We start from the raw sequence: 21841 nt of genomic DNA on the forward strand, positions 1-21841 counted from the left end.
TTAGCCTTGGGGAGGCAATAATTACTCTTGGCGTAAGCGGATTGCGATCCGCTAATTTTTACTTGGTTCTTGTAAAGAACGAAAGTTGTTACGCTTCCTCAAGCGCTAAGCTACGGCAGCCCCGCTGCATGAGGTGTCAGAAGCGCTCGCGAAGTGACTTTAGAGCGCTTTTGCTCCTGCAAAAAAAGATCCGAATACATTGGGTCGCCAGGGCTTCGCCTTGAGGCGGCAGCACGTGCTTCAAAATCCTGATTTGATTGAGTTTGCCAAAGTCATTGCGACATTCGCGATTTGAACGCGTAGTCTGGGCTCGTTTATTTAGGTCTAGGCCGTCATCAATGAGCTGTGCGCTGCATGACTTTTGTGGCTGGGTCTCATGACATCTATTGCCTAAGCCAACAGAAACGGAGCGCGCAATTCGTACAAAGAATATGCGGATTATCGATAAAGATTATATGGCTTTGATGTATGCCTTTCAGTGAAGGCGTAAGTGTCTTGTTAGGAAAGAATACGTATCTGTTGCTGTGCATTTAGCGCCAAAATCGAGGAATTGCCCCAATGCGCAAGCTCCCCATTGTGCTCAGTTCACAATGCAAACACCAATTCGCAGCACCTACATTTTAAAATTGCCGTTAGCTTCAGCAAAATTTACCCACAAATGTCCAGCATTCCAATAGGACAATATCTTTCTCATTTAGATTGTCCATCCCTTTGGTATTAGGCTGTATCTGCAAGTCAGGAACTCCAAGGTTTCGAGACAAAAAGCTTTTAATATGCAAAATTGATCTGCTATCACAACTATTTCTGGTTTTCACGAGGTCCGCGAATAGGTGGATAATACTATGCTTTGACCGCAAAAACTTCGATCAGTCCTTTCTCTTCATTTTTTCCTTTCAATCTTTTTACCATCTTCCAGCCTCCTTTAACGTTTTGCGTCTACATTCAAGATTAATCTTACCGATCTGCTGTATTTACCAGCTTATCCATCGCCTTTTTCAACGTATCTCTTCATTGCATTCGTCCAATGCACTCACATTCTTGCTGGCCCCTCCGTGTGCTGACAAGTCTCAACATAGATCCCCACTTCTGTATGCTTCTAAATTTCTTGCAAGCACACTACGCAATTGAGGTCCAACATGAGCTCTCCTTATCAAAAATTTGTCCGCTCAGAAGTAGGTGGAGAAGCCGCATGCACAAATTTGTCGTCGAACAGAGCAAATTTGGGTGTGGGGGTTAAGTGTTGTTATACCCATTATCAACTAGCTAAAAACTCGTGAGATGCCAAATTTACTAAGCTTGGATGTGGCCTGACTTCAATTAGCCGTTTAAGTGCTCGTGCATTCCGCACAACTCGGTCATTCACAACCTTGCGGACACAAGCTGGGAGGCTGAGGTTCTCATTGGAATTTGTTAAGTCCACATGCATGCTTTCGTCTTCGTTGCTTTCGTTCATATCAGTCGATGTACAAGCAAACAGCTTACTCTCGATATGCTGAAACCAACTTGCTGTTCCGTTTCCTGCAACAAACACGTTTTGTGGATCGTAGTCTAAAAGCATTTTCAGAAGCTGCTTGGTCGCAGTGCAAAATTCATGATACTCAACAGCACCGCAGACACCGTTTACAATTAATGCTTTTGAAATTGCTGACGTTGGATCTTGACAATCCCATTTTTCATCTTGGTGGAAGTATCTCGCAAGAGCTTGCATTGCAATTGGACCTACGTCAAAGGCACGAAAAGTCCAATCGTACAAAGCTGCCGTGTTGTTCCGCGACTCCACATCATCACCTTCTGAGTCAGAACAGCACGAAGTCAAAATGCTCGACTTTCCGTTTACAACTTTTACATCGGCAAAGCATGATGTTGTTACATCTTGAAATGTTTGCCAACCAATGTCTGATAAAGCTTCATCTCTCAAGGAGGCATGGCCAAGAACAACATGTGCTCGCTCACCATCAAAAACGTACTGACGTTTTTGCTCGAAAATGTCGAGGTGGTCCGGCTCAATTTTTTGAGACATCCTTTGTCGTAGTCGATCTTCCCATTGTGATGCTTCCTCTTCTTCTTCCGCCTCGTCATTTTCGATATCATGACTTTTGTCCTGCTCTTCGAGGTAAGTCTCTCCAACAATCCAATCGATAGGAAGCATTAAACGAACGCATTTGCGGTTTGCTTTTTTCTGAATTTTTTCGACTGCTGGTACAAGAAGATTCCATAATGAGCAGGCTTTACCGGTTCGAGTCTCGAATGGGGCCTTTTCAGATTCTTTCTCGAGACTCGTTTCGCTTAGGAGTTTGTTTTGTTCTTCTACTTTCTCATCTTCTTCGCCATCCTTCATGCCATCAACATCACATGTGGCTGAGATTTTCATTTCCTTCAAATGCAAAACTCTGTAAAGGCTCATTGCGACTTCACCGACAAAGTAAATTTCTTGGACAAACTCTAGGAGGCCATCAATCAGTCGTAATTTTGTCTCTAAAGACTTACCGCCAACTACAGCGGTGTGCATGCGAAATATCTTGTTGATCGCAATATCGGGGTCCGTCGGTTGGAGCGTCTGGTGCCATCTTTCAATTTCTTGACAAAGCGTTGGCCCTGCGAATATTCGCGGAGTAGTTTGAGTGTCATTTTGCCTAGCTGTGAACGCGAAGGCACTCTCATACATTATAGATGGAAGACAATCCATCACACAAACACTTCCAATGCGCATGAATTCGTTTCGAAGGGCTTCCAAACCCTGCTTCTTGATATTCTCTCCAGCACTCTCAGGGTTTAGAAGATCACAAATAGATGGAGTAGAAGCGATAGCCGGATTTACAGACGCAGGAGCTGAGGGTGTCGCTATCTTTCCCTTAAGAGTGACAGCGTCTGAGCGTTTATTCCCGCCCACTACGTGCTTTTGAGTTTTAGTGGGTGTAAGTGTTGTTGGATTTTTGACGAGTTCGTCTTCTTTTTGAGATGCTGGGATGACCATTTTAATACCAGCTGCCTCAAGATGTTCAAGCAGAAGGATTCTTGGAGTCTCTTTTGCTCTCTGGGCAACTCCATCGACTTTGATTATCCCGCCCAAAAGCTCGTCATCAATGGGTACAGTCACTGACTCTAACACGTGGTTTTGACATTGGTGCAGCAGTTCATCGACAGAGGCGCAAAACGTGACAACTTTTCCAGTAGTACGCTGCAAAATAGGAGCAACGTCTCGAAGCGAGAGCCTTAGCAATAAACGATCAAGAATACAAGCCATATCTGCCTTTGTAACTTGTTCGTCTTGATTCGTTAAAAGTTGTATGCTGTTTGTTTCGATTTTTTGAGCTTGTCGCAGCTCTTTTGCTTTTACGCCTGCTTGGGAGACACGACAGAGCAAATTGTACGTATGCCTTGTCAACGGCGGACGGTTTAATTCGCTTACTAGCACTACAGTGTGAGCATTTGGGTAGCCACTTGACAGAGTGTTTAACACGTTTTGAATTGCATCAGCTGCTTCACGAACTTTTGCTGGTACGAAAGTTTCTTGCTGAACCAGGGCAGGCGAGAGTTGCCACGACAGACTCAATGGTCCATCTGCAGAAGCAACAGCCTCTTCAGCTTCCGTAATTATCAACGAGTACCACGCAGCTAGATCTAAATCAACTTGCATTATAATTACTCCAGAATGATCTACAGCCGTTGGCTCCAGAGCTTGTCTGGGATCTTCACTGCCCGCGGCAGCTGTTGTTGAACCAGCAGCTTTATTCAGACCGATAGATGAGTATGACGCTTTGTCCTTTAACCACATTTTTTGGACCCGTCGTCGCTCAATCTCAATCAAGACCTGATGGTCCAAATTATCTCCAATAGCCTCATCAAGTCCGCGCACTAATAATTTCCCCACTCCCTCGACTTTGGCTGCATATAAGGAAGCCTCGTCTCCAGGGTTCATCATTTTAGCAATTTCACATACCACCGGCAATTCACTGCACAAGCTTGCTATTCTTTCCCGCAATCTTTGATGTAATCTTGTATTCTGGTAAGGTGTTGTACAGGCTGAATATCGCAGCATCTCAAATGTTATCTGGAGGTCGGGCTTGTAAGCACTTATCTCGTCTTCTAAAGCTTGACGACGAGCAAATTTTTCAGCTCGACGCACCTCGTATGGTGTTCGCTTCTCATCGATCAACCCACCATTTTTATGGTCTTTTTCTTTCGAATCTTCCAATTCCTGGTCTGCCTTATTTGTTGCTTCCTCATCTTCCCCATCATCTTCATCATCGTCATCCTCATCAAGATCGTCAAATTCGTTTTCCAACCGGTGCTTCAAGTAGCTAAGGTGTCGGTGCTGAGTTTCATCGGCCATTACGCAAAGCTGAGCAAGTTCTTTAAGACACCAATTCCATTCTTGGGCATGGGGCGTTTGAGGGTACGCATTAGGGGCACATTCTATTTGCAAGGTAGCTTCAGTGATGGCCCTTTCTGCACTGCTCGGTTGTTCTAAAGCGGTAATCAAAGCTGATTTCTCGACATTGATTGTTATGTCGTCGGCTGCATTCTGGTTTGTGCTGTCACTGTTGACGATCGTTACTTGTTTTGATGGTATAAGAGCGCTCACAATAGCTTGTGCTCGTTCATACAGTGCGCGGCAGTCACGTACGAAAGCCGGGCTATAATACACGTCACCGAATTCATGAGAGCCATTTTTATCATAGAATTCTTTCATATCATCGCGCGGCATCATATCATGAAAGTCCATAGGCTTCGGTAATCGCACACATTCCAATATTTCATCTACAAGAGACGCTACGATAACACGACCTTCTAGCTGCTGTATACGCGTTAGCTGTATTGCTCGTTGTCTTCGCGCGGAAAATTTGTCAATTGCAACGCAACTCAAATGCACTTCTACCGGCTCGGATAAATCCGTTACTGGATCAATGGATCTGGGACGGAAACGGATTTGTGGCTGAGGATCCACATCAAGAAGCCACTTTGCAAGGTACATACCAGCTTGTAATGAGTTAAAGGTGAACACAAATAACTGCGTGTCTCCCGGTAGTAGTGTGCCACCGTGCTTTGACACCGAAATTGTAATCAGCTGCTCAAACTCTTGTTCTTCTCGACGTGTACGCTGTCCGCGTAAATGAGACATTAATTCATCCGTCTCATCTTTAAAAGGAACTCGCCACCATTGGTAGTGAACGATTGTGTTTCCATCGTTATATATCTTTAGCGAGCGTTGGTCTTGCTCCCCCACAGGAGTAAAGAAGCTTAGACGAAGTGGCAAATGACGACCTTCGAAACTATCCCCGTTACTCTTCATAACGTAATCGCCGGCGTCGTCATCAGAAGCATATGTAATGCGTAGACTCGGACCGTCAAACTCGTTGTTGTCAGACTCAGTCTCATTTATCACGTCGGAAGAGCTCGCATTTGCACGAGAATGTAATTGGTGCTGTTGTGAAGCTATTTGCTCCTCCTTGTTTGATAATGAATAGTCAAATTCGTCGTCATCACCATCAACACCAGATCCAGACGCCCAAGCGAACAGTTCCATTGTTTCAACTGCAAGATTGCTATCAGCACTACTCTGTACCTCATGTGGGAGTAGCAACTCAAGTTGCTTTCGTAGACGCCATTTTTTTTTAGCTAAAAGCTCGAGCGATCGTTTCTCAAGCTTCGACAGCAGTCGAGACTCGTCATGCTCGCTAGTATCACTATTGTAATAATTGTCTAGTGGCCGTCGAACACTGGGACCAAGTTTCGAATTCTCGCGAATTGGACAATAAAGACCACTGAAGATATTACCTACTGGCACAAATCGAGTTCCTTCGTCTCTTAAGCTTACGAGCCAGAGATCCGCACCTACTTTGTCACGTAATGGTCGGGCCTTCTGCAAAGCATCATACATTTCACGCTGCTCTCGATAAGCAGACGCTCGACTAATGACAAGCTCTTGTGGGTTCTTGTTTAAACGTCGCGCTGCTTTCTTCTTAAAAGTCTCCCACTCGTTATTTATCTGCCGCCACTTGCGCAGAGCATTTTGTTGACGTTGTTGATTAACTCTTTCATTGATTGGTAGTGATTGCAGCCATTTCCGATGTGCCACCGTTTCTTCTCGCCGCTTTTGGACTACATTGTCGATCTCATCAACATTTCTAGTGCCCGAATCTTCAGTCGCTTCGCATTCTCGTTCCAATTGCATTCGACGCATTGTCTGCTGCTTCGTCGATAACATTTTCTGATCTGATGATGCTGCAGCTGCACGTAACTCGGATGCACTTAGGTGGCCACGCTGTTGCGCCAAGAACTGATCAAACCGCTCTACATCTTGAGCGCCTCCAAGTGCTGCGTACGAAGTCAATTTTCCCGATCGGGGATCACGTGAATGGGACTGGTTCACAGCTGCATTTTGTCCTGCTATCCCTTCGGTCTCTTCTTCGTGTATGGCTCTTGCAACATAGATTGTTCTAGTTTTGCGACTGTCTGGTGAGCTTGTAGTGTCGGTCAAGAACTCATGTGTCGACTTAGACGCAAACTCGTTCATGGTATCAACGTACACCTAGAGTCAACAATCGCTTAAATCGTCAGGAGGCGTCGGGTGACAAAAGTCGCCGATCTTTTGCGATTACTTGTCCGTTGCAACTAAACGCTTGCTGCTGTATCAGGATCAAACTAACCACTTGTGGCTGACGGGATACGATAAATTACGAAGCTAATTTATGCTCCAAACGGGTACAACACGGACATCTACCTAAACGCTCGCCTTTCCATTGCGCGACGGACAAGATTTAGTGGCGATATTGCAGTGACTATCTGCTGCCGTGAGCAGATTATAGACACAACGCTGCTACAAATTGATAATGCACATACATCGTTCAATATATGATCGAAGTCGGCTCTTCATCACGACTGCGCAAATACATTAACTTTATATTGCTTTTTCTTACCCCTCCAACGTCTGTCCTCTCATAAATGGGGTATTTTAGTCTAGCGGCTACACTTCTCTCCATACATCTGTGCATGCGGGTTTTAACTACTCGCAACAATTCTCCGTCAAGGCATCATGCTTTAAAAGGCTTGAACCCGCAAAGCGAACAGTGACGCGTCGACTTAAATCATCATTATAAAAGCTGCATACTTAGCAAATAAAAAGCCGTTTTCCATCAGCCGCGAACCATTTCGAAATTCTACCAAGTTATTATCTCTGGTAATATAGCAGACACTTGTTGCTTGTAGTTTGAAAAGAATTGCTTAGAAAAGCGGGTCGTCTTTCATCGGGGCACTGCCACCTTTGAGTGACTCAGGGGCAGAAAATAATTGGTCCACCTGAGAAAGATCGAAACTATCAAGTGCCTCTCCATCCGGATTCACAGCTGGGAATACTCCAGTCGCGTCGTCCCTCTTCTCGACGCCAAAAACTGGTGGATTCATGACGCTAACGGCGTGCAGCTCGTCGGTTATGGCCTCAATCTCTACGACCTCGGAAGCATTAAGAGCCACGAGCGAACCTTCTGCCACACTTTGAAACTGCCTTGGACCCTCACTAATGTCCAGCAGCCGCACACGACCATTGCCGCGCGTCACTAACAGGGCGTACACGTGATTTTGAAACTCAAGGCGCACAGGGGTCCCCTTTTGGATCACTTCGTGCTGAACGGAAAATCCACATTCATCATTACGAACTAGATAACGACTTCAACACGGCAATAATGAGAGTGATTGTTAATTTTGGTCAATAGTCCGCATTCAAATGCATTTTTACCGCGTTTCCAAAGCGCCGTCATTGCTACTGATGACACGATTGTCGCGACGAACGTCGTCTAGCGAGCGTAACAGAAAGGATTTAGGTGCCGAAGTGTGCAAAAAGCGCGTGAGAGACTTCGAGACTTTCGTTGGCATCATTATGTTAGCAAGACTTAAAATGGGGGCCTCAGTTCATATCTTCAAGCTTTATCGAACTTAAGCGAAAACCAAACTCCCTCGTCTTTCCACATTGAGGTGTATTTCCGTTATTTCGTGTTCTCTCCAGAATTGCGTTCAGACGAGGACGACGAAGATGACTTGGGACCATGACAGCGTGTGCAAAGACCACGAGACGTCTGCTGCACGCGTGCATGGCCGTCAACTTGTGTGCTTTCGCCCAAAGTGTCGATTTCGGCTTACTAAAGCAACATTAAAGGCACAAGAAGACGATGTAGAGATGGCGTGCCACTGCGAGCGCCAAGTGCTGCAGTGCTTCGTGGGCCTACATCAGCATACTGACAATGAGATGGATATGGCTGAAGCATCATATCGGCAGCGTATTCGAAAGTGGAATGAGCGGTTTGCCGCCCGTGATTGGGCGCAAGAGCGGGTGTGTCAGAAATGGAAGGAGAATCAAAAGCGCTTTACGAAGCAGCAAGAAAACGTGCAAAAAGACGACACGATCAGCAGCAAATCACTGACTACAACAGCCAAAATGGCGCTTTCTACATTTGCCTCAGCAGCTGAAGAATTGCTACACTCGCGTCAGTTTAACGTTTTGTTGAAGGCTGGAGTGTCTCCGCAGCTTCGTGGACAGGTCTGGTGGATGTGTAGCGGTGCAGCAGAGCTCCGACGTGAAGCGAAAGAATCGTATCCAGCTTTGTTGCATCGATTACATACACTGAGCAAATGTGCAGAAATGGACATTGAAAAGGACTTGCCCAGAACCTTTCCTCTTGCGCTTCGCGAGTCAATGCGGCAATCACAAGAGTTCTCAGACGAAGACAGCTTTGGTGAACTCCGTCGGGTTTTGCAGGCTTATTCTCTTCGAAATCCGACGGTGGGATACTGTCAAAGCATGAACTTTTTAGCTGCAGTGTTGTTGCAACATATGGGAGAGGAAGAAGTCTTTTGGGTTCTGGCAGCTATCGTTGAGGAGCTGACACCCCTGTATCACACACGAACAATGACAGGCAGCCGTGCAGACCAGCGCGTTTTCTCGGATCTGGTCACTCAAAAACTGCCTGTTCTAGCGAATCATTTGCAAATGTTGGGCGTTGACTTTGAGCCATTTACACTCAAGTGGTTCCTATGCCTTTTTTTAAACACACTACCTTTCGAGCCTGTTATGCGAATTTGGGATCTTTTCTTCTGTGAGGGCAGTCATGTTTTATTGCGAGTGGGACTTGTGCTATTAAAACTAAATCAGCCTCGCATCATGGCGTGTGACGATGCTCTTGACGTGTACGAAATGTTTAAAGTATCGCATAAAACGTTGCAGGAACTGACGGCTCCGTACCGATCTGGCCTGCTTAATCGTGACGAATGTGTATGTGATACGCTGGTTCGGCTTGCAATGGACAAATCTTTTCTAGGAACGATTCCATTTGATACGCTACACGAGTTGCGTCAGTTCTATCGATGCGAGATTGAAGCAGAAATTCAACAAGCTGAAGCGCGATGCCTGGAACATCAATGCAGTACTAGTGCCCAACCGGCAAATTCCTTAAATTGCTCCCGCACGTATCACGAAGATCGTGCATTGATGCTAGAGTATGACTTTCTGGATGACTACGCTTGTAGCTCTGGCGCGGAGGTGTCTCCTTCATTGAAGATTCGTTTTATGGATTTGTATGACAGCGATGACTCCAGCGCTGACTACTTCGTTGACGTTATGTACGACATTTCTCTTCAACACTGTCGCTAAGTATTTGTACTAGCGCCAATCAGTCGAGAGGTTTGTCACTTTATTTGAACAAATTCAAAATATGAAAATGCTGCTAAAAACTGAGGCAGAAACAATTTTTTTTATATTCGCTACTGCCCAAATCGACAAATTTCAATTTAGGTTCTCTATTTAGTGCCGAAATGATACACCTATCTGCAAGCGTGCAGTCGCCACTCCGCTCGAAATATTCTGTCGTGCTCGCCCAGCTAATGCGACAACATAAAATGTCATCTACAATCTCGGATTTATCACGGCATAAAGAAAGTCTATCGCTTTTGAGTACGCAGTTGCATCGCGAGCGTCATAATGCTCTCCTTCGACCCGAAGAATCTCCGTCGGACCGGAGTATTTGACAGCAAGGTCGTTGCTTTGTTCTTTAGACACATATCTATCACTGTTTGCAGCTACGAAAAGTGCAGGAGCATAACATAGCTCGACAAAGTCACCGGGACTGAGTAGCTCAAGGTCTACCTCGGTGCGTTTCTTGACACTCTTATTGATTGCAGCCACTGCTACTTTAGTTACTGCCTTTGGCACAGAAAACCCTTCCATCTGCATTTCGCGCAACAAACCTTCATTTACCTCTCGCACAGAGGCGTAAGCGCTGTCCAATACAATAGCTCGAATCGGTTTGTGTAGCCTTTGTCCAGTTCGCATGACATGCGGCAGCGTATTTAATCTGGCCTGCATCTTCTTGTCTGCCGCCCCTGCTGCACGAATGGCCACATTGGTAACTGCAGGAAATACTCCCATACTGTGCGCGTACAGACAAATGTCCGAGACAGACTCATCGTTTTCAAGAGTTTGTAATACTGAAAACAAATCCAGCGCTTCGTTCCAGCCCATTGTCACATAGACGCCATCCGACAGCCCCGAACCGCAGCAGTCAAAGGCCAACACTGAAAAACCGCGCTTTAGTGCCAGATCGCGCACGCGCAGAGCATCTAGTCGTGATCCAATGTTGGAGTGTAGATAAATTAAGCAGGGTGTTTTAGCAGGAGTGATGCTATCTTTTAGAAAAAGCTGCCAGTGCGAGCAGCAAACGCGCAGACCGCGTTCATTATACACATCAAAGTCTTTGCGTCTAGCCTGCGTCTCATCGTCTTCTGTTGAATCCACAGATAGTCCTGCAATCTGAAAGCACTCCGGTCCCAGCTCGCTCAGGTCGTAGAGCGCACGTTTTGGGCGAATCACCGCTTTGACTACATCATGGTACCCATTTCCTAGCAGTTCTTTCACGCTAGCATCACCTGTACCGCCAAGACGCTTCAGCTCTGCTTCCATCTCGCCGTCAGCAAAAATTTGCATCTCACTGGAGACGCCGTTGCCCATGAATAACGATGACGTGGAGAAGAAGCGGCAGAAGTCAAGAATGTTTGACCTGACATCATGAACTGGGTCTTCAGGATAACATTGGCTGAAAAACCCTCTTTTTATTTCTCAAACATTAAATACCTTTTCCGTCACCGCATATAAATGTATCAGCGAGTTGATTAAGTTTAGACTGGGTAGGTGAGTATCTTTTTGTAAGTACGCCAGCGGTGCATGAGAGCTAACATGGGCACCGCATTATCTGATTTTGCAAGCAAGACGTTTAGCTACCCAAATGTACTTGCTCGACAGAGTCAAGACGAACGAGAACAAAAAGTTGAACGGTAGTCAGTAAAGCACTTACCTTATAAGATCATTTGATTAGTCAGCCTCTGAATTCGCACAAAGAGATCGGGTACTGAAGTCACCTGTGCAAGACAATGTCACAAGAAAGCCTAGCAGAAGTATCAGGAATGGTGATGTACGGCTATTTTAATTTCGACGTTAAGCATAATGCGAAGAACAATATGTTGGTTTGTGATCTGCGTCTATTACATGTAGTGGACTTTGCCCGCTGTTGCCTGATACCTGAATGGTACGATAAGTTTACTCACCTATAACATGCTAACCACGAGTACAATTGCTGTACTGAGCTGTTGCATAAAATTTTTAGTATTACAATTGTTTGATTTTACATACTACAGCTGAGACACCCTTTATAAGGAGTATACTTACCACGAAGAGACGCACTCAAAGATTGGCTAAATCTTACATCTTTAGCCGGGCTGATTGGCTAAAACGGTATAGAGTCGCCGATCTGACTATTGTGGTACAATGGCGTCATGCCCTTCTTGTCGAGCCAGAGCATCCCCAAGTCAACGATCGAACTCACAGTGTAGCTGTCATCTTCCTGAAAATTCGTCTACATTAACGACACGTGCTGTAGCCAGCTCCGGTATCAGTCGTCGTAATATTCCCAAAGACCGATCCAAGAAGAAGAAAGCCAAAGATAAAGAACGCATCAAGTCCAATGAACCCGGTTCGGAGAAGAAGAATGCTGACGTTCCATCCGCTGCTGCTGGCGATGAAGCTGCTGGTATTTACAAGCGAATGATTGCAGCTGTTCGAGGTGCTAATAAAGACCACGATGAGGTCGTTTTGGCCTTTAAAGCGGACTGCAAACAGTTTGGTCAAGGGGAATTACGTGCTCGGATCTTCTATGAGCGACTTGGTATATACTTTGGCAGTGAACTAATGCTAGATCACATGCTGCCACAACTTGCGCGACTCATTCCTGATGACCAGAAGAGAAAGAAACTTGTCAAAGTGCATTTTAAGAGCAAACGAGGTGGAGACATGATGCCTGGATGCTCTACCGTTGGTACCAGATCCTCTTCCAGACGACCGGCATCAAGCACAATTGCGGCTAAAAGCTCCGTAATTTCGACTCAATTGAGAACGTCAGGGGAAAGGCGACCGTTATCAGCTTCGGAACTCATTCGACGAGATAGTATCGACAGTGATACCTCAAGTAATACGAGTGGAGAGTTGATTTCTGCAACTTCTACTGGACGAACATCTCGGCTAACACTAAGTCGATATACCGACAATTTTAAGTGTGCTATTTGCAATGAATCTTTTGATATCAAGCGACATCGACATCATTGTCGCAAATGTGGTGCTGCTGTTTGTCACTTGTGCTCACCTGCGAGAATGTTGATATCGCCCGATCAAGTGGCGAACGAAAGCATGACAAAAAAGTTTGATCCCGCGCTCCCTCAGCGAGTCTGTACGATCTGCGCACCGATTCTTCAGTATTTCCAAGATGGACTTATTTCCCAATATGCCAACTGTCATAAAGAAAACCCACACAAAGCCAAAACACGATTGCATTTGCCATATAGTCGATCGTTAGAAAGTGCATGTCGCTCGGCTGCCGACATTCTTGGCAACTTTTTTCGACCGGATCTTGGTGCTGACAGCGATCGATACATTCCTGTCAACTTTCTCAAGCGAGCACACGGCATTGCGTTTCTCACGGTTATTAAGGCAGGATTATTAATTACAGCCAAGATGGGCACGGGTATTGTGATTGCTAAACTCGGAGATGGCTCCTGGTCGGCACCGTCCGCAATAGGTACCGCGGGGATTGGTGGTGGACTTGAGGGTGGAGGGGAATTGATAGAGTTTATGATCATCATGGGATCAAAAAAGGCAGTCAAAGTATTTTACCGAACACAAGTGAATGTCGGCGGTGGATTCAGTGTAGCAGTAGGGCCTTATGGACGCGATGCAGTCGCACAGGCTGCTGCTAGTCGGGATGTGGTTGATACAAACTACAGCTACTCTTATAGTCGAGGGCTTTTTGCAGGCATTTCGTTACATGGCGCAGTGATTACTACGAGGACAGAAATGAATAGCAAATTTTACGGTCAGAACTTGACCCCGAAAGAGATTTTGAATGGAACTGTGCCACCTCCACGCGCTGCTCAATGCTTGTATGATGCTATCGAGCAAGTCAAGATGAATATAGCACAGTTTGAAGCATCCCGAGGGTCTCAGCGACGGTCTCCAGCAACGTTAGACACGCAAGGACCGTGTGGATCATGTCGATGCCACAAATTTGTGGCGAAAGCAGCTTCGAAGAGATGCAAGTTGTGCGCACATGTTCATAGTGCCACTTAGAGTGTGTCTGCGTGTGTAAATAATAGAATAACAACGCGATAAGATAGCGTACTACATGGCTTTTCATCAAAAAGCTGTTGAATGACAGGATAAGCTGTTTGGATATCTTGTAAAGCTTATATATTTTTACTTGAGCTCTAACTACTTTATGGTTACTAGATGCGTCAATTCGTCATGATATTTTTTGAGCTCTCGTCCAGATTTGAACAAGTCTATTCGTATGCCTCCGTTTCAGACTATAATAATGGATGCAAGAGTTACTTTGCAAAATGGTTTCGAGTCCAGGTACTTTACCTCGAGGCGTGTGGTCACCGGAGGCTAACACACTGCGTGAAATTTCAATTGAGGAGAATACTATAGCAAATTTATTGTCACCTAATCACGCTTTTCGGCGCGACGTGCTTGCGTATTGTGAATTACGTAACTTGATACCTCACCCGCAATTACTCCCACTACATCCGAACGAGGAGGAATCAAAGGGTGCAATACTAGGTGAGACGTCAGCAAGTAGCAACGTTTACGACCTCAGTGAGGTGGAGCAAGTTTCCATTAGATATTGGCAACTTGATGACGGAAATTGCCGCGCAATGTGCTATGCACTTTCACTTTCAACGAGAGTGCGTTCGGTCTGGTACGTCTGAAAGTAGTTTGTTGTCATGTAGAAGTAGATGAAGCTATTAAACAGCGTTTAGCCTGTTTGACGTAGGATTGGACATGGTACAATTAGACTTATTGTGCTCGACAATCCCAAAGACACATGTGACTGCTCTTCAGTTGGACTGGAATTCCATACCTTCTACAAAAGTAAGCCAAAAATCTCCAAACATAGATACAACAAGTTTGACATCCATAGACGGAAGCGTTGGGTCTTCTGATGTCACTTTGAGTCAACAGTGTGACAAAGTTGAGGATCGAAATGATATACTCGGTATGGAGGAAAATGTCGGTCAAGAAGATCTGTCAGAGGTGTACGCTCAATTGCTCAGTGGCGATTCTATGTTGACGTATTTGTCGCTGCGAGCGAACGGGATAACCTCAAAAGGAGCAGCTGCACTTGCCAATGCAGTGCGTATTAATAAGAAGCTTGAATCGTTAAATTTATTCAAAAACTCTATTGACGATGCTGGAGCACGCGCTTTTGCATATGCTTTGCCATTCAATACAACACTGAAGACGCTGTCACTTGCCAACAACGAAATCTCCGGCCGTGGGTGGGTTTGGAAACTAGCCTTTCATTACGATTATGCGTTCATAACGAGACATTACTATTCAGGGCAAAATATCTGGTAGATGGGCTGACAAAATATCCGGCGCCACCAGAGCTGCTAGCAAATATTGAGGCGGCTGAAAGTCAGATTCATATCCAGGTACATCAAATTTATATGAAATCTGCAAACGAAGTTCTAACGTTGACACTAGCTTGATCAAGCAAAGAAGTCTAAAATAAAAACTGACCGCGCTACAGTCCTAACGTCACTTGGGCTGCCCGTCTTGGAAACCATTGATGGTGTACAATATGCTCCTGGTAATGCAACCTTGGAAGAACTTCTTCTGAGTGGTAATGTCGAAATTGGAAGGGATGATGTTGACCTGATCAGTGAAGCTTTGGAGCCGTTCCAGCCAAAGTTGCAGACCCACCTGCGATGCATTAAGCTACAGCGATTGCCGAAGGTGCACCAACATAAGGTACAAGAGGCACATCACTATGTCTCTGAGTTTGTTAAACTGTGATGGATACAATAAATGACATTCCTACCTATAACGTAGACAATCACTATTCTACTAGCTTTAACTTGGTGAACTGAAGGTGATTTAGATTCTAGTCGTCTCCACCATTCGCATAACCAAGTATCGCTCAGTTAGACCTCGCTAATTGATACCATAGAATGCAAACATATGACTTTCGCCGACAGCTATGCCACATCCATTCAGTCAGCGAGTGCACTACAACAGCTACACAACGTCAGAGACAACATATACACTTGTTACATGGGGCGAAAAACAGCGCTTTTCAACTTTGGAGTGGTTGCCACATCTCATATTTCGGCCAATCAGATGCAACAACACCTTGAAGATCACCTGTAAAAATAGAACCTGCTGCATGGAGATCGATAACTTAATTATTGACTTGTTTGATGGATTGACTGAGTAGGTCAAGATGGTTGACATCTTCAACATTACCAGTCGGATAGCTTGGAAAGTAGTTTAGAGCGGCTAAACGCTTTTCATACGCCCAACACTTCGCACGACCCGCAGGGTTGGACATCGCGAACAACACTTGCTGCAAGGGGTCTTGCAGTTGACTTTCAGTGGTTGCTGCATTCATCTGTTCATCGCAATAGAGTTGTTGTCGGTGCTGATCAACTACCTCGGCTACACTTCGTAGCAGAATTGATAATATCATACCCAGAATATTAAGCGTCATGCCCTCATCGATATTAGCGCACTAGCGTCGTTGATGATGCATCCTCGGCTCACCCAGCACCATCACTTTATTAGGTAATCGTCATTGCCGCGCGCCGCGACACACTTTGCATTGAATGAGAAGGCATGAACTTATCTCAATTTCGATACCTGGCCAGATGCCATGACACTCAAGGGTATACAGCACACGCTACTACAAAATATACTCGAAGACTTTGATAATATTCTTGAGTAATTCATGACAAGTCAAGCATTTGCAAGCTCTTTCCATGATTGATTCTCTCGTAGACTCACATTGACAACAATCCGTAATTCACTTAATTCCTTCAAATCCTCTCCACTGCAGCTACAGCAATTTGACATCTTGGAAAATCCAAATGCTAACTATAAGGGCGAGACATGATATGATTCCTGTCTACGCCGACTTTGTTTAGTCTTCGACACAGCGCCTTAAGCATATTCTGACAAAAAATATTTTTCTTACAGGAAAAGGAAATCAAACTGACTTGATCCTAAGGACCAAATGAAATCCTCAATATTGATGCGATAAGGTTTAGATTTATGATTGATGATACAGACTTCTTCAAGACAGTGGTGAGCTAACGGTCTGGTTCAGGTTTCTTTGCCTGATCACAAAGGAATCATATATAGTTTTTCGATCGAAGCAGATAAAATTATGATGGGATATATCTCACAATGCGTTCTAAAAGTGCTTAGCTGGGAGTAGCCATTCTTAACATTATGCAATTTGTAGCAATGGATTTCTATAATTGGCGCTATTATATAGACAATGTGTAGGATTTTATCGTCATCAGAGAAACAGATTTCATATCAAGCAAGAAATTAAGACAACGTGCCACTTTTACTGCGACCACGTTGAGGATTGTCAATATCACTTCTAACTCCGTCCATTTGCTATGCAAATGAGGCGACCACTCCTGCAGTCTCCGCAACGAACATTTAAGTGCGAGCTGTCGTGGGATAATACTATTTACTTCACGAGACTCAAGCCAACACCGCAATCATGGTTATAGTATCTTAATCGCTCTCAATTCCGTGCATGCTTTTAGGCTCGAGGCCACTTTGGTGGAGTGTCACTAGACCATTCATGTAAAGTAGTGTACAGTCTTTGGAGGAATGTACTGCGTCATTCAACGCGATCTTCATTAGCTGGAGAGATTTGCTCCGGCATCGCGGCCTCTCCGCGAAAGTCCTCCAGACTGTATCCCCTACCATGCGATTCACGCGTTCCGTCTACCATTTATTTGCGGGTGGTAAATTTTAAACATATATAATATGTAGCCGAGCACCAGAAATAATGTTAATTAAAACTTCGCTAAACTTTATTCGATACCATGACTACTGGCAAGCCATGTTTGCAAAAAAATTTCTCGAGGAGCATATGGCTGCATCTTACCCTGTCTTAGTATTGCTGACAGCAGAAAATTAAACCATCTAGTTCGGACAATCCACGTAGACAATCATAATGGTATTAATGAGCATCGTTTGAAACACTAAAAATAAAGTCCATATTGATGGACTTTCGGCACTCTGCTGAAGCCGGTAGGCTTGCCAGAGGTTCCGAATTTTCTAATTGCTTGACATATTTTGCACGTTGGCTTCATACGTACACAAATATGTACTCACCTGTTCTACATATTGGACCGCTAATACATGATGTACATCCTTATCATTGGTATAAGGCATAGCAATGCAAATGTGCAACTGTGCACTTCGGTAAAGCAGCATCTCAGATTGATAACTCCTCGCATCCAGATTATTAGTAGCGAAAGTTGGTCGCGTCTAACCTGTACGTCATGCGTATCACCAAGTCAATTAGCGAGCCAGCAATGGAAGTGCGATAGCTCATATTGGGGACGACGAAAATCGATTCCGCTTCTGCATGAAGCTGACTCAGCTAAAGAGCACCCTCAGCAAAGAAGGCTTGTGCTCTTTCCTTTGACGAGGTATGATGTGACGACGTGGCTGTGCACAACGACGCATCATCTGTATACATGACAAGCAATTTAGAGCCGCGCAGGTGCATCCTAAACTTGATTTCGGTATAATACATTGTAAGTAGCTCTATGTAATAAACATCTTAGCAGCTTTCAGCAGGCGAGACTCAAGCGACAGCGCATTCATGTGCATCGGCATCTGCTTGGTGCAATTCACAGTCCATTACAAATACTGAAGCGTTACAATGTGGGATTTTGTTATTCTTTTGAAAGATCAACCACGCACTTTTTCACAGCCGTGGAGACCGCCTCTTCTGCTTTACCTTACTCCAATAAATATCCCGTTGTCAGTGCCTCTGTCCCGGAATGACTAAAAATGCAAATTTTTGAGGCGATAAAACCAAGCTCAAAGAGTACCATGATTTCTGCTCCCCGAGTCCGGATTGGCAAATCCATGTTGTCTGTGTGCTTCAGATTTGCCATAAGTAATCGTATCATGTCGATTTAGTTTGCGATACATGTGCAAGCAGCTGGCAAAGCCGATATTTCAAGTTCCTCTAGAGCGATTTACTTGCTAACATCCGGGGACCTATATCTTCGCGTGTTTTGTCCCGCAGGACTTGCTTTCCAATGAAGCATCCTAGAAAGAGAACTATGTCGACCGTAAATACCACGATTGAATTTATTGAGAAATACCTAAATGGGTCATTTTAGCACAGGTACCGCTAGTAATCTATCCACATCAGACTTTCCGTGATCTAAATGAATATGGTCTAACCAGTAGCGAAGGAAGTTGATGCATAACCATGATATGATCTGAACAGCTGTGCCACCAGTCGAAGAAAAATTTGACGGTACATAGTCCCTATCCTATAGCTTTCCACCCCGCGTAAAGTATTCAACAATGGAGGCTGTAAATGTTTATCATCAGCACGTGTTGAAAACTATCCATTAAGTATAGTGCACTGAACAAAGCGCAGCCGATCACGTTACATCTGTGCTATAAATCGGTATTTGCGCCGATATCGTGGCTGCATCTAGTTTAGTATAAACGCGCACAAATCGCAGCTTTCCAGTAGCCTTTGAAACACATAAAGGCGGCACCGAGTGTGGAGAACTTTTCTTTCTCTCGCCGAATTTACCTCGTGTTTCGCACAAAAGAAGTGCGAATGACGTGTCGTCTGGTAAGACTATTGCCGCGTCACGCAATGTTTGGTCTCGATAACCAAGACAGTTACATGATGTACTCCGTTACCAGGGGTTTACACTTGTTGTAAAATTATCGTCACCATTTCGTGATTTGCTTCAATCAGGGTTCATAGAATCAAAATTTCTTATGAAAAGTTGTCCCACTCTTCTCACCGAATAGCCCGCAAGCTTTCTCAATGTGAGATTAAATCATCGCGGATGACGATCTCAGCTCCCTTCTCTAATGCCAATCAGACAATTGCCGTCTTCAGATTCCTTGTACATATCTCTGAGGGGTAATTCCTGCAAATTCAGCTGAAGGTAATGAAGAGGACTATACAATTCTGAGGGTCATCGTGGTCACTTCATTCATGATTAGATATCTTTCTCACCACTTACTTGTGAAGTTGCGAAGCTCCACACAGAGAGCCCGTCACACGGTAGCAGTAATGATACTTCATGACAAGGATTAGCCTCCCCTCTAATCTTCGATGCGAATCCTCTTGATTCGAAGCTTACAGTCGCCCTTCAGCCCCACCGACTCTTACACGGGATATTGCGATACCCAATCGATATCATTCTCCACCGAAATGGTATTAAGACAATAGATCACAACTGTTTCCTACCATCTCGTCGAAAGTATACCTTGGGGGCCACATCATACGGTCGATCTTTTCTGTCCAAAAGAGACACACTCCGAAGAACCGCGATGTACAATCGCTTTTCTGCATTTTACCCTGAGGCCCAGACTCACACCCACTTTTACCTTACGAGCTCCGCCCAAGGCACTCTGCAATACTAATACTATCATTCCGGACGGTTCTTAGTCCTGTTCGGAAGCTTTTACAACTCAGGCCCGCACCAAAATTGCTTCTGTTTTCTGTGTGACCATAATTTATTACTTGCTAATGCCTCACGAGGAGAAAATGCACGGCATGTTTTTTTACTTGCAGTCGGCTAGTGGCTCGTGGTGTAACAACCCCGAATTTTAATTGTAACTAAATTTTAATGGTATAAAAGTCATCAAGCTTCACTGAGGATTTGACGACAGTTTAACCGTTGTCCACGTTGCAAGACATTCAGATATCTTTTCCGTATCAGGCATATTCAGTACCCACCCGCATTGACTAGTATTTAGTCGTGCTTCGTACGTAATTGCGCAACACTTTTGAATCTATTAGAATTTCACACCATTTGAAGCCCGGGGATTCGATTTTGCTAAATAACAAACCTGGGCAATGGGCTCCACCCCTTTCAAAGTAGAATCGTTCTTTAGGGCTGAATCTTAGCGACCACGAGTCCCATGACGTAAAAAGAACCCAGGTCATTCCCGATAGACCACCCTGTGCATACTAAGACTTAACGTTTCTCTGGAGGGGTTCAATGTCCGCCCTTACGTGGAAGAAGATCGACAAAAGCTTGTTAAGCAGGTTTTTCTGTCTTCAGGACAGGATTTTGAGCATTTTATGCGACTCCTTCGTGGAATTGACTACAAGTGCTTCTTACTACAGCAGGGTTAATGCGCGCTCACACAGAGAAAGCTTTGATTCTCCGAGTCCGCAGTAACAATACTATCGTCGGTCCGCGTTTCTCCCAGAATCCAAATCAATTATCAAAGATATGTTGTAAATTAATGTACACATCACACCAAATGTGTAATGATCGCTGTGTGGATTTACGCAAGCGGTAATTTTAATTTTTGCAGTGTATTCGTAAAATATTACGCAGTATGATTTTTTAATTAGTAAATTTTATGACAGCACCAGGTATGTCAAAGCCTCCGACACACGTAGTCTTCGAGACGACTGTGGTGCGTGTGTAGATCATATTCGTGTATACTTCAACTTTTTCTATGATAATTATTGTAGGCTTATGCTTTATTTCTCTTTGCTGATTAGGGTGATTTCACGATGGAACTCTACACAGAACATGCACCCCGAACATGCTGGAATATTGCAGAATTGGCTCGTCGTGGGTACTACAATAATACCATTTTTCATCGCATTATCAAGAACTTCATGATTCAAGGCGGAGATCCAACCGGCACAGGTAGAGGAGGAGAGTCTGTGTATGGGTACGACCATCTATATAGTATTACGTGGCAATAGCTATAAAACTAACGCATTCGCGGTGGCAGAGCCAAATTTGACGATGAGATTACCAAGGAGCTTAAGCATACGGGAGCTGGTGTGCTATCTATGGTATGGAATATCAATATATGTAATCAGCAATGATTGATTGACGTGACATGCTTTTGGAAAGGCAAACTCGGGACCGAATACGAATGGCAGTCAATTTTTTATTACATTGGCACCAACTCCATGGCTAGATGGTAGGAAGTTTTTGATCAATAGTGATAGTCGGATGACTATAGTGACGTTATTATCGTGTTAGGTAAGCACACTATATTCGGTCGAATTTCGTCGGGAATGAAAGTCATTCAGCGCATGGGATTAGTACCGACAGGAGTGAATGACAGGTAGAAGCATTTGAAAAAGTCAAGCTGATCATTTGGGCTCGAAACTAATGTTATTTTGTGGCCAGACCTCGTGAGGAAATTCATATTAAACGTGCATACCCAACATCTCAATAGAAAAAAGCTGTAGAAGTA

The 21841-nt window shown here is 44.5% G+C and overlaps 8 protein-coding genes across 8 annotated transcripts; 5 read left to right on the forward strand and 3 right to left on the reverse strand.

The window, feature by feature from the left end:
• Nucleotides 1-1255: 1255 nt before the first annotated feature.
• Nucleotides 1256-6517, reverse strand: PHALS_09804 (Phosphoglycerate kinase, C-terminal; the record flags this gene model as incomplete). The annotated part of the gene is made up of 1 exon (XM_024725124.1): nucleotides 1256-6517. One exon carries the CDS (start codon nucleotides 6515-6517, stop codon nucleotides 1256-1258), a length of 5262 nt encoding a protein of 1753 aa, XP_024575933.1.
• Nucleotides 6518-7224: 707 nt separating this feature from the next.
• On the reverse strand, nucleotides 7225-7875 carry PHALS_09805 (ectoine synthase; the record flags this gene model as incomplete). The annotated part of the gene is made up of 2 exons (XM_024725126.1): nucleotides 7225-7666; nucleotides 7736-7875. The coding sequence occupies 2 exons, from the start codon at nucleotides 7873-7875 to the stop codon at nucleotides 7225-7227; spliced, it is 582 nt and encodes a 193-aa protein (XP_024575934.1).
• Nucleotides 7876-8029: 154 nt separating this feature from the next.
• On the forward strand, nucleotides 8030-9643 carry PHALS_09806 (gtpase-activating protein; the record flags this gene model as incomplete). Its single annotated transcript, XM_024725127.1, has 1 exon — nucleotides 8030-9643. One exon carries the CDS (start codon nucleotides 8030-8032, stop codon nucleotides 9641-9643), a length of 1614 nt encoding a protein of 537 aa, XP_024575935.1.
• A 252-nt stretch (nucleotides 9644-9895) lies between these two features.
• On the reverse strand, nucleotides 9896-11487 carry PHALS_09807 (serine protease family; the record flags this gene model as incomplete). Its single annotated transcript, XM_024725128.1, has 5 exons — nucleotides 9896-11064; nucleotides 11120-11216; nucleotides 11277-11339; nucleotides 11395-11403; nucleotides 11461-11487. The coding sequence occupies 5 exons, from the start codon at nucleotides 11485-11487 to the stop codon at nucleotides 9896-9898; spliced, it is 1365 nt and encodes a 454-aa protein (XP_024575936.1).
• A 322-nt stretch (nucleotides 11488-11809) lies between these two features.
• PHALS_09808 (hypothetical protein L917_15810) lies at nucleotides 11810-13660 on the forward strand (the record flags this gene model as incomplete). Its single annotated transcript, XM_024725129.1, has 1 exon — nucleotides 11810-13660. One exon carries the CDS (start codon nucleotides 11810-11812, stop codon nucleotides 13658-13660), a length of 1851 nt encoding a protein of 616 aa, XP_024575937.1.
• A 269-nt stretch (nucleotides 13661-13929) lies between these two features.
• On the forward strand, nucleotides 13930-15460 carry PHALS_09809 (LRR-containing protein; the record flags this gene model as incomplete). The annotated part of the gene is made up of 8 exons (XM_024725130.1): nucleotides 13930-14152; nucleotides 14214-14291; nucleotides 14353-14362; nucleotides 14435-14464; nucleotides 14521-14871; nucleotides 14934-15027; nucleotides 15080-15346; nucleotides 15428-15460. 8 exons carry the CDS (start codon nucleotides 13930-13932, stop codon nucleotides 15458-15460), a joined length of 1086 nt encoding a protein of 361 aa, XP_024575938.1.
• Nucleotides 15461-16247: 787 nt separating this feature from the next.
• PHALS_09810 (uncharacterized protein) lies at nucleotides 16248-16487 on the forward strand (the record flags this gene model as incomplete). Its single annotated transcript, XM_024725131.1, has 2 exons — nucleotides 16248-16315; nucleotides 16373-16487. 2 exons carry the CDS (start codon nucleotides 16248-16250, stop codon nucleotides 16485-16487), a joined length of 183 nt encoding a protein of 60 aa, XP_024575939.1.
• Nucleotides 16488-20983: 4496 nt separating this feature from the next.
• PHALS_09811 (peptidyl-prolyl cis-trans isomerase-like 1) lies at nucleotides 20984-21823 on the forward strand (the record flags this gene model as incomplete). Its single annotated transcript, XM_024725132.1, has 6 exons — nucleotides 20984-21040; nucleotides 21129-21304; nucleotides 21368-21431; nucleotides 21493-21562; nucleotides 21625-21709; nucleotides 21775-21823. The coding sequence occupies 6 exons, from the start codon at nucleotides 20984-20986 to the stop codon at nucleotides 21821-21823; spliced, it is 501 nt and encodes a 166-aa protein (XP_024575940.1).
• Between the last annotated feature and the right edge of the window lie 18 nt (nucleotides 21824-21841).

The sequence above is a fragment of the Plasmopara halstedii genome, assembly GCF_900000015.1.
Source record: "Plasmopara halstedii genome assembly, contig: Scaffold_430, whole genome shotgun sequence".
Taxonomy (NCBI): Eukaryota; Oomycota; class Peronosporomycetes; order Peronosporales; family Peronosporaceae; genus Plasmopara; species Plasmopara halstedii.